At 41.7% G+C, this 12,595-nt stretch overlaps 1 protein-coding gene across 4 annotated transcripts in view; it reads right to left on the reverse strand.

Annotated features, from left to right (window-relative positions):
* The window catches only part of SYK (spleen associated tyrosine kinase), a 164,538-nt gene that overhangs the window by 38,192 nt on the left and 113,751 nt on the right, over positions 1-12,595 (reverse strand). For all 4 annotated transcript variants that reach the window (XM_044273331.1, XM_044273322.1, XM_044273346.1 and 1 more), the window contains one exon: positions 9,333-9,516. In XM_044273331.1, coding sequence (XP_044129266.1) covers positions 9,333-9,516 — 184 coding nt within the window. The remainder of the gene's footprint in view (positions 1-9,332; positions 9,517-12,595) is intronic.

The following is a 12,595-nucleotide window of genomic DNA, read 5'->3' on the forward strand; positions in this document are numbered from 1 at the left end:
TTAACCACATTTTGCTGGCATTCTAGCCATCTAACCCTTTCCATGACAGTTTTACAGCCATTTTAGTGCTCAAAAGTTCGGGTCCCCATTGACTTCAATAGGGTTCGGGCTTAAGTTCGGGTTCCGAACTAAAACTTTTTTGTGAAGTTCGGCCAAACCCGTCGAACCCGAACATCCAGGTGTCCGCTCAACTCTACTACTAACACATTTGCAGTTAATCTCTTATTTTATATATAGAAAGGGCGCTCTATTGTATTGCCGTGTGCATCTTGTTCAACTGCTGACACAATCCCAGTTAATCTTTTAGCTGATATATATTATCGCAGTATTAAAGGGTAGTCTAATATATCTCAGCGTGCATCTTGTTCGACTGCTGCAACATTCATAGTTAATCTGTTAAATTACTGGTACAGTTACTGTACACTTTGGCCAACAGACAGTTGCCTGGGCCCTCCAAAGGAACCACTCTCCCACTGGCCTGCACCCCCTCTCCAGCAGTCAGGGCTCATCAACGTCAGCAGAAGGAAGCCGCCATTTCTTCCCATGGACTTCAATGTCATCTATTGCTCCTGATGCTCCTCCTTCTTCTCGTTACTTGTTTCGACCGCAATTGATCATCGGGGTGTTTGCAAAAAGGCAACAGTATGCGTGCCCTCATCCAACGGTGCAGAAGCTGAACGTACATTTGGCCAAGTAACTAGTACTACAGTCCCTCCCTTTCCATGTAGTCGACTATGGAAGTAGTATGTAGTAGAATATTGAAAACATAATTTTTTTATGCACCCCTTAGAGGGGCCAGGTCTCAATGATGACCATCCTCATCTTTTGCTGGCTTTACATTTTCCAAATCATCCTTTGCGGTCTTTGTGTCTTAGAAAAGTCAGCATGATGCAGAGAGAGGAGGAGATGGATATTCCTGATGACATATCGGTATTAGATGATGAGGAAAAAAGTGGAAAAGCAGATGGCAGAAGAAGGGATCTTCGACCTGTAGGGCAGGAGAGTGGCTGGGGTTGGAGAAGTGGGTTCACAAATAGGGGGTGGGGTTGTTTTTGCATTTTCCTTTTTTCCTCCCAATGTTCCAATAGCCATAACATTTTAAATGTTCCATTCATATAGTCATACGAGGGCTTATTTTGGGGGGATAAGTTGTATTATTTAAGAGCACCATTCAATTTACCATGTCTGTTATTGTAAAATTGTTTAATAAAAAACTTTGTGTGGTTAAGCTAAAAAACAAAAAAAAAGGGTTTTGACATCACAGTGTTCACTGTGCACTGAAAATGTCATAACGTCCTTATTCAGCAGCTCAATATGAATACTGCGATGCCAAACTTGAATTTTTTTTAGGCTACTTTCACACTAGTGGAGCCTTCTCCGGCAGGAGCCTTCTCCGGCAGGCTGTTTCGATGGGGGAACAGCCTGCCGGATCCGTGCTGCCGCTAGTGCACCATGCAGCCGAAAGTATGCTCCAGCCCCATTGACTATAATGGGTGCGGGCCTGAGGTCCGGCCGCAGCATGGCAAACATGACGAGAGGAGGCCGGAATAAAACTGTGACATGTTGTAGTTTTATTTCAGTCGCCTCTCGGCATGTTTGCCGTGCTGTGGCCGGACCTCAGGCCCGCACCCATTATAGAAGACTGCTGCTAGTGTGAAAGTAGCCTTAATCTACTACTTAAAAAAATAAAAACCTTTGAAGAAAATCCGCATTTTATTTCCATCACCATTTTATGATAGCCATAACTTTTGGGGCTTGTTTTTTTGTGGGATGAAATTCTGATTTTAATAGTACCATTTTTGTGGAATATACAACTTTTTGATCAATGTTATTCTATTATTTTTTTTATACATTTTTTATATGTATATTTGAGAAAGGGGGGTGATTTAACCTCTCACTACCATATCCATACATGTACGGCGCTGGAGCGATGGGCAAGTCATGGCCAGCGGGTCTCGGCTATTTCAAACAGCAGAGACCCCCGGCTAATTAACGCGACTGGCAATATTGCCGATCGCGGTAATTAAAGCCTTTAGATGCCATGATCAAGTGAGACCACGCCATCTAAAGGGTGAAAAACGTCTTACTGGCATCCTCTGCAGCCAAAAAGGGATGCCGTGATTGATTTAAATGTGTTAGGTCTCGCTGAAGAGACCCAGGGAATTTAAGCTGCAATTCTTATTTTGGTCAGCAGGTGGCAGGTGGCAATGATCAAGTCTGATCATTAATGAGGTTGTCCGATTTATTTTTTGTTCTTTGTAGGAAAATGTAAGGGCTTTACAATGCACTTACTTTATCTGCAATGGCTCCTTTCTCAGATTTCACTGAGGATCACATGACCTGTGATGTCAGCTTCTCTCCTTGCTCTAATGATGTTTTGTGCACAAGCCTGAGAGAGCAAATATGTGTCTGTACACGAGACGTCACTGCGCTGGCCACTCCCCCTGCACTGCAGTCTACCGTCTTCCTGGATTCTTCAGGAAACTTTAACCGCTTCAGCATCACAGAGGGCTGGAGGCTTTACTCAGTAGCTGCAGGCAGTGAAGAGACAGAGGATCTTCCCTCCTCATCCTGCCAACACAGAGCTGACAGACTGAAGGAGTTCTGCAGAGCATTGTACAACAACAGGTAGGGGGAAGGTCCTGTGTGTATCAGCAGTGTCAACGTACAGCTGGAACTTGTAGTTCTACACATACATGTTTATGAGTATCCCAACAGTCAGACATTTCACTGAGGGCAGACTTGTATTCACTCCCTCTGCAGAGCAGAGGGAGGGGCAAAAAATAGTCATGAGGAAACTTCAGAGGTTCTTGTTATTCCAGGCAAACAGAGGCCAGAAAAGAACCAGGGAAATGTGGAAATATAATTTTTGGGGCCTAAAACCTGCATAGCTTAGTTATATATTACTGACCATTAAATTTAAAGTACTATATAAATGTTTTTTATGACTTGGACAACCCCTTTAAATGGATGTAAAAAATCCATGAATGTTCAGAACTAAAACAAAAACAAAAAAATGGATTTTGTAGGCTCAAATACAAGCTTCAAAATCATAATAAAAAAGGGGAAAAAAATATAAAAATTAAAAAATTTAAAGTATAATAAAAAAGTAAATACATAAATAAAATAAAAAATTTAAACATCATGGGTATCACCGTGACCGAAAATACCCATACTATTAAAATATTTTTCCAATACAGCAAATAGTGTAACAGAAAAAAGGATTGAAATGGCCAATTTGCCATTTTTTCAACGCTACTCTTACACAAATTTTTTTAATAAAATGTGATCAAATAAAATTTCAGATAGTCCCGCCAAAAATTAGACCCCAGCTCTGTAAATATAACTATTAAAAAGTTATTGGGATCAGAATATGGTCATGCCATTTTTTCAAAGTATTAATTAATTTTTACACTATTTAGATATCAAAAACCCTATACATACAGTGGATATAAAAAGGCTACACACCCCTGTTAAAATGTCATTTCAGAACTTTTTCCACCTTTAATGTGACCTATAAACTGTACCACTCAATTGAAAAACAAACTGAAATATTTTAGGTGGAGGGAAGAAAACAAAAACAAAAAAATAATAATGTGGTTTCATAGGTGTGCACACCCTCTTATAACTGGGGATGTAGCTGTGCTCATAATTAAGCAATCACATTCAAAATCATGTTAAATAAGAGTCAGCATACACATGCCATCATTTAAAGTGCCTCTGATTAACCCCAAATAAAGTTCAGCTGCTCTAGTTGGTCTTTCCTGAAATTTTCTTAGTCACATCCCACAGCAAAAGCCATGGTCCACAGAGAGCTTCCAAAGCATCAGAGGGATCTCATTGTTAAAAGGTATTAGTCAGGAGAAGGGTACAAAAGAATTTCCAAGGCATTAGATATACCATGGAACACAGTGAAGACAGTCATCATCACGTGGAGAAAATATGGCACAACAGTGACATTACCAAGAACTGGACGTTCCTCGAAAATTGAAGAAAAGACGAGAAGAAAACTGGTCTGGGAGGCTACCAAGAGGCCTACAGCAACATTAAAGGAGCTGCAGGAATATCTGGCAAGTACTGGCTGTGGGGTACATGTAACAACAATCTCCCGTATCCTTTATATGTCTGGGCTATGGGGTAGAGTGGCAAGACGAAAGCCTTTTTTTTACTAAGAAAAACATTCAAGCCAGGCTACATTTTGCAAAAACACATCTGTAGTCTCCCACAAGCATGTGGGAAAAGGTGTTATGGTCTGATGAAACCAAGGTTGAACTTTTTGGCCATAATTCCAAAAGATATGTTTGGTGCAAAAACAGCACTTCACATCACCAAAAGAACACCATCACCAAAAGAACACCCACAGTGAAGCATGGTGGTGGCAGCATCATGCTTTGGGGCTGTTTTTCTTCAGCTGGAACTGGGACCTTAGTTAAGCTAGAGGGAATTCTGAACAGTTCCAAATACCAGTCAATATTGGCAAGAAAATTTATTTAAGTCCAGCTAGAGCATAACCCTTGTAGAGAGATAAACTTTAATATTACTAATACAACAAAAAAGTGTCCAGTGGTGTCCAAACGCATACCAGACCACCGAGATTAGAACATGCTAGTTTAAAATGGGGGATATAACCCTAAATACATGCCCTGAGGCTAGACCCTCTGCCCAGGGGCGACTCCTGATGGTGGAGACCCCCCGTCCTCGAACCTAGGCTGGCAGCTCCTGACTTACCCTATTGAGAAGGGCTGATACTCGTTAATCTAACGATGGACTAATATATGCATGGACAGAGAGGACCTAATACAAAACACAGAGTGCACAATGTATACAACCCTAATGGTGCATAATACCAAGAGGTACACGGTGCAACAGACTATTTATATAAAAGACACCTTCATAAGATAGCAATTGATATCACAGAGTAATTCTGTGACCAACCCCAACGCGTTTCCCCCACGGTGTGGGATCATCAGGGGGTAAATGAATTTAGATATTTGTATGGATAAATAGATTAAGAATTGTCGAACGGAAGGAGGCCCAAACAATGTTGGGGTATCCGTAGAAAGGGTAGGTATGGCCGTTCGGCATGAAATGGTGTCAAATGCCGGTCAATAGTGAGAATAAAAGATTGGACCAGATGACAATCCTGGGAGGAAAAGAAGGAGGAGCAGACACCGCCTGTCTTGATATGTGGACAAGTATATTTCACATGGGCCAACCTCAAAATAGGTATCTGTAGAAAAAAGAGAAGAATACACACATATATATATATATATATATATATATATATATATATGCATGTATTTACACCCAAACACCAATATTAGTTGCGTGAGAGACCACCACCAAAATAGGCCTTGTTCGAGGGATGCCTACTTTCTATACCCATTGGACCTACACTGTGGGGGTCCCATACAATATGACTTTATAATGACCGGCTACTATATATTGTGTTTCAGCCTATCGTTGCTAGTGACAATCATGAATGCTGGTCTCCTTGAACACAATTAACCTCAAGGTTACCCACGACCCTGTGGGCTGTGATTGGGAGACCGACTTTGTCTTTATGTGTGCACTGAAATTCCCCTGGACACAGTGAGTGACTCCCTTGAACAAGGCCTATTTTGGTGGTGCTCTCTCACGCAACTAATATTGGTGTTTGGATGTAAATACATGCATATATATATATATATATATATATATATATGTGTATTCTTCTCTTTTTTCTACAGATACCTATTTTGAGGTTGGCCCATGTGAAATATACTTGTCCACATATCAAGACAGGCGGTGTCTGCTCCTCCTTCTTTTCCTCCCAGGATTGTCATCTGGTCCAATCTTTTAATCTCACTATTGACCGGCATTTGACACCATTTCATGTCGAACGGTCATACCTACCCTTTCTACAGATACCCCAAAATTGTTTGGGCCTCCTTCCGTTCGACAATTCTTAATCTATTTATCCATACAAATATCTAAATTCATTTACCCCCTGATGATCCCACACCGTGGGGGAAACGCGTTGGAGTTGGTCACAGAATTACTCTGTGATATCAATTGCTATCTTATGAAGGTGTCTTTTATATAAATAGTCTGTTGCACCGTGTACCTCTTGGTATTATGCACCATTAGGGTTGTATACATTGTGCACTCTGTGTTTTGTATTAGGTCCTCTCTGTCCATGCATATATTAGTCCACCGTTAGATTAACGAGAATCAGCCCATTCTCAATAGGGTAAGTCAGGAGCTAGGTTCGAGGACGGGGGGTCTCCACCATCAGGAGTCGCCCCTGGGCAGAGGGTCTAGCCTCAGGGCATGTATTTAGGGTTATATCCCCCATTTCAAACTAGCATGTTCTAATCTCGGTGGTCTGGTATGCGTTTGGACACCACTGGACACTTTTTTGTTGTATTAGTAATATTAAAGTTTATCTCTCTACAAGGGTTATGCTCTAGCTGGACTTAAATACAGTATTCCTTACTTTTCAACCCATTATACAGAATCATATCTACAATTGCTGGATTTTAATATTGGCAAGAAAACCTTCAGGCTTCTGCTAGAAAGATGAACATGAAGAGGAACTTCATCTTTCAGCATGACAATGACCCAAAGCATACATCCAAATAAACAAAGGAATGGCTTCACCAGAAGAAGATTAAAGTTTTGGAATGGCCCAGCCAGAGCCCAGACCTGAATCCGATAAAAAATCTGTGGGGGGATCTGAAGAGGGCTGTGAACAGGAGATGCCCTCGCAATCTGACAGATTTGGAGTGTTTTTGCAAAGAAGAGTGGGCAAATCTTGCCAAGTCAAAATGTGCCATGCTGATAGACTCATACCCAAAAAGACTGAGTGCTGTAATAAAATCAAAAGGTACTTCAACAAAGTATTAGTATTAGTATTAAGGGTGTGCACACCTATGCAACCATATTATTTTATTTTTATATTTTTTCTTCACTCTACCTAAAAGATTTTAGTTTGTTTTTCAATTGAGTGGTACAGTTTATAGTTCACATTAAAGGTGGAAAAAGTTCTGAAATTATTTATCTTTGTCTCATTTTTTGACATCACAGAAACCTGACATTTTAACAGGGGTGCGTAGACTTTTTATATCCACTGTATGTGGTATCTTTGTAATCTTACTGACCCATAGAATGAAGGGCACATTTAAGTTTTGCCACAAACGGAACACCGTGGGATTCAATCCCATAAAATTGTGGCGGAATTGCGCTTTTTTTCCCGCTTCCTACTACATTGTATGCCATATTCAAAGGTGGAATAAGAAAGTACAACTTGTCCCACAAAAATAAGCCCTCATACAGCTATGTGAATGGAAAAAAAAAAGTTGTGGTTCAAGGACGATAGAGAAGAAAAATGAAAACGCAAAAAAGAAAAAAACTCCAGTATCCTAAGGGTTAAACATTTATTTATTTTTACTTTTACAGTGACAACTTTTAACCCCTTAGGGGGCTAAGACCTGGGATCTTTTGATCCCTTGTCCTATTCACCCTAATCACCATTCCCCATCATTGCGGCCCGTTGTCTGCTGTATGATACAGCCGGCACCCCCATTTATGGAGCGGGCTCAAGGCAGCAGCCCGCTCCATACATTCCCTGAGCCACAGTGATGTACGGTATACCTCATTTATAGTGAATCGTGACAAATTAGTTCGTAATGAATCAAATTTCTTGTTAAAGTTCATCAAATCGACCAAATTTAAGTTTTCAAAACTTCGCTCATTACTAACCTTCCCCACACTGCCACTGCTGCCGCTACCACCACCATCCTCACACTGTCATGGGGCCACTACTGCCACCACGTCCCCACTCTGTCATGGGGTCACTACTGTTGCTGCCACCATCCTCACTCTGTTTTGGGGTCACTAATGCCACTGCTGTACTGCTGCTGCTGCCACCAGCATCCCCACTCTGTGATGGGGCTACTATTGCCACTGTAGCTGCGTCCACCACTGTCCCCACTCTGTCATGGGGCCACTCTTGTCATCATTACTGCCACTGTTTCTGCTGCCACCGTCCCCACTGTCATAGGGCCACTTTTGTCATGGTTACTACTACTGCTGTTGCTGCCACTGTCCCCACTCTGTCATGGGACCACTACTTGAATCTTGGGGTACTGCACAGTTAAGTCCGTTGTGATAAATTAGACCTGACGCTTTTTTAACCTGTAATACTGACACACAGTAATTCAGAAGCTACTAGAAGGGATTAGCTATGAATCTTGGTGCCCTGTACACTGATATAGATGGTGATAAATTATAACTGCCAGTAATACTGATGGCACAGTACCTATAGAACAAATTAACTATGAATATGGGTGCACTAGAACCTAATGTACACGGCAATGCACTCTCTCTGCAGTCTCCCTGCAGTTTGAGTTCCAAGCCTTCACAATCTGATTGGGCAACCAAGTGGGATGAATATGATTGGGCAGGGGTATACCAGATTCATTGTGATTCGTGACAAATTAATTGGCAACAAATCAAATTACTTGACGAAGTTCTGCGAATCATCCGAATCCAATTTTTTAAAACTTTGCTCATCTCTAATTATAATATACAGAGCACCTTAGAAACTTGAATTTGAAGGAACAAAGTAAAAGTCCTATTTATCAAGTACATCCAAATAAAATTTTAATTTTATTTAATTTTCTGGTGCATATATAGAGAAGGTACTGGCTGTCCTGAAGGATTTTTAGGGTATGGAGACATAGTAGCAATGCTCCATAGAGTAACAATCTCAGAGAAAGAGAACCATCTCGCAAGTCAGACATTGACTCACAGGAGTCACATTCAGAATGTGTCACTACTAAGATGGTTTTCTTTCTCAGGTAGATACCTCTTTGCTTATTATTTTCCATTGGATCTTTGCCACTAAATCTACATACACAGTAGTTCTACTTAACAAGATCCAGTACCTCCTATTAGGTGTACCAAACACATCTCACTCAGACAGCCAGAATTCTACTCTGCACTGATGAGGGGCAAACACTCCAAAACAGTTGTCTGAGGATGGATATGGCTATTTTCTCTTTTCCATATATTGCCCATATGGGGGGGGGGGATTTTTGGGGGGGATTCTTTTGAATTATTATTATCATATTGCAATAACTTTTCTCAATTTACAGTTTTTTTCATTAGCTTGTGGGAAGCTAGGATTTTTTAAATCTCAGGATTCCTTTTCTGGCCTTTCGATGACTATATTCAGCCACCTACATATAGATAAATGGACACAAGACATTACAAAATCCCAGCAGACAGTTCAGTAAGTATTTGTGTAGTGATTTGTGTAGGGAGTATAATAGTTCTTGGATACCTACTTTGTCATTTTTAAAACTCCTTTTTTCACAGTTCCAAAGTTTCCAGAACCAAGTTCAACATCATCCAAAGTAAGTTGTTCTCGTTGTATTTTCACAGTTTGAGCCCTTAGCTCTTCAGGATCTTCATATATTCCACGATATACGTCAGTGTCCATTGGCATTGAATACAATGATGAGCCAGTACCTGTTGGTGATAAATACATATGTGATAAAATACAACTAAAGCCATGCTAAACCCATATGTTAAATACCAGTGCAAAATCTGTAGCAAGGTCCCAACTTACCATATACCATTTCTAACACTGATTTTCTTCTACGTGGGAAGGACAAGCACCATGATGCAACCCCGTGTAAGGTATTACTTTCTCTATGGTGTAGGAGAAGTAGGAGAATTAAATACTTGCTGCAAGGGGCGTGGCCTTGTTGGGCATGTGAGAGGATGCAGCACTGAACGGCTCCCGTCCTGCCTTTCTGTAATCCTCCAACATCCTCAGTCTGCAGCACTACTTATCGTTTCTACAGACCCTGGGCAGCTTCCCTCCTGTGCCAGAATGACTCGCACAGGGAAAAGGGAGAGGGAGCAGAGAGACGTCGGATTTTCGGCAACCGCAAAACAAGATGGCACCCCGGCAGAGGTCTGAAAAAATAAGCTCGCTCCTCCTGTGCCCCCTCTGACACTAACGGTCAACACCCCTGTATACCCCTTAGGGTAGCCCATTCCAAACCCTTCTGGAGGCTCTGAAGAGGTTCTCATGGCCCCCAAAATGTCAGTCTTACTATCATCAGGGGGGAAACGCCCCATCCTGTAAAGTACCAGTCAAACTTATGGAGTTGGAGCACTCTGTTACTATTGGAGATGAGCCCACCATTAAAGATATCTTTACGAAAGTGCAACACTGCAGCAGCTCATTACATATTCTTCATATACATATGGGCAGTCTGCAGGAAAATGTCTACCTCATCAGGCAAGACCTCAGGCAGGTGAATGAGAGGATCAAAGATCATCTACCCCCAGTGAAGAGGGATCTCGGCAGAATTATACATAATGTGTCTTTATTAATGTCCAAAACTGACAACCTAGAAAATAGGTCACGCAGAAAAAATCTCAGGCTGATTGGGGTCTCTGAAAAGGCTAAGTGGTCTGACCCAGGGGTGTTTTTTGAAGATTGGCTGACCCTTAAATTTGGCAAGGACTCTTTATCTTGTGTGTTTGCCATTGAAAGAGCACATAGGGTGCCATTCCGCACTCCGCCACCAGGGGCCCCTCTCGTCCAGTCCTGATGAAGCTGCTGCACTTCCGGAACAGAGATACTATCCTCAAGAAGGCCAGGGATCATCCTGATCTCCTAATCAATGGAAATAAAATATCTATATTTCCGAATTTTTCCGGTGAGGTCCAGCGCAGAAGAGTGAAATTCCAAGATGTGAAATGTCACCTACGGGACTTATAGATTCCCTATTCTATGTTGTACCCTGCTAATCTGCCGGTGGTAGCGCATGGAGAAGTTTGCATATTTGAAACACCGTTGGATGCGACCCAGTGGTTGGAAACCAATGAACGCTCCCTGAAAATGCTTCGGCGAGCACAGGCTGAATATGTCTCCTAAAATTACGTGGGACTTTTTTGGATCCCGCTCGGTTCGCAGGACGCATCCGATAAGTGCAATATATAGTTTTTTTTACCTTGTTACTGTGCTTTCTCTCTTTAGTATTAGACCTCTTAGACGTCTGATAGAACTGTAATAATACTTACTATTGGTTCACAAAAGGTGGTATACTTTTACTAGAGTGCATACGTCTGTTTTAGGCCACTTGGTTGAGAGGACGCATTTTATATAGTACATCATTCGTTTATATGTTGCACACTGCAGACTGTACTGCCTAGGAGGCAGGTTAGAGAAGCAACCTTGCTTAATGTTTATTCAAAATGTTTTTAATAATTTTTTTACTATGCCTGTGCCGGCTACAGGAATGTTTTTTGCTCCATATATTGTTTTTGTTACATTCTTTATGGAGTTCATTTCTGGAAAATTACTTTATGTTTAAACTGTTTATATGGGTTTGGGGATTGGGTGGGTTTAGCGGTGAGACGGGTACACTGATAATCTGGTTTTGGATGGAGAGATGGTCAGAGCACCAGAGTTCCCGAGATATTTATCCTGGCATGACTTATTACCATGAAGAATATGGCTGACAAACTTAGAATTGTAGGATGGAATGTTAGGGGACTGGGAGAGGTGGTGTTTATTGCGCTGCAGCATTATCAGCCTGCAGTGATATGCCTGTCAGAGACACATTTGGTTCCCAACACTACTCACTTGCTACACAAATCGTGGGTGGGCCACTCATATCACTCGTCACTCTCCACGCATTCTAGGGGGGTGAGTGTTCTTATACACAAATGTCTGCCATTTACATGTCACTCATCTCGTATAGATCCTATGGGTAAATATGTGTGCCTGTATTGTACCTGTTACCACTTCTCCTTTATCCTTGTCGTGGTATATATTCCTCCCCCCTATAGTGGTGAAGTTCTAAAGAGATAATGGCCTATGTTGAGGAGCTCCCTCCATGTCCCATTCTAATAATTGGTGATTTCAATACTTGCCCGTCCTCAAGGTTGGACAGGATGGGGGCGTCGGGTGCAGATAGAGACACTAACTTTACCACAGTACTATGAGAGCTTGATTTGCACGATATCTGGTGAGGGAGAAATCCAGACATACGCCGATTCTCCTGTTTCTCCAGCTCTCACCACTCTCTCTTTAGGATTGACCTAGCTATAGGGTCCCCGGATATGTTATCTTTGGTAATGGATGCTACCTATATCCCTATATGCGGACAACTTGCTCATATATGTGGGGTATGTGGAGGGGTCTTTAGGCCCATTAATGTCCCTTATACAAGACTTTGGAGACCAGTCTGATCTTCTTATAAACTGGGACAAGTCCATTCTGTTTCCGTTGGACGCGGCCCCCGCTGGCCACTCCCTCCTGTCCACCCGTTTGCAGGTTGCTCAGTTTCAAGTACATGGGAATTGTGGTCTCATCAAATATTGGGCACTATGTGAAAAATAATGTGGATCCACTTCTAAACAACATGTCTGAAAAAATTAATTCCGGATCCGGCATTCTGGAAACTGATCCGGAATTTTGGACGTATATAATACTGCAGCATGCAAAACGCCATTCAGTGACTGAACTGATGACATCCTGATGCATCCTGAACGGATTTCTCTCTATTCAGAATGCATGGGGATAAAA

Source organism: Bufo gargarizans, chromosome 1 (genome assembly GCF_014858855.1).
Source record: "Bufo gargarizans isolate SCDJY-AF-19 chromosome 1, ASM1485885v1, whole genome shotgun sequence".
NCBI lineage: Eukaryota > Metazoa > Chordata > Amphibia > Anura > Bufonidae > Bufo > Bufo gargarizans.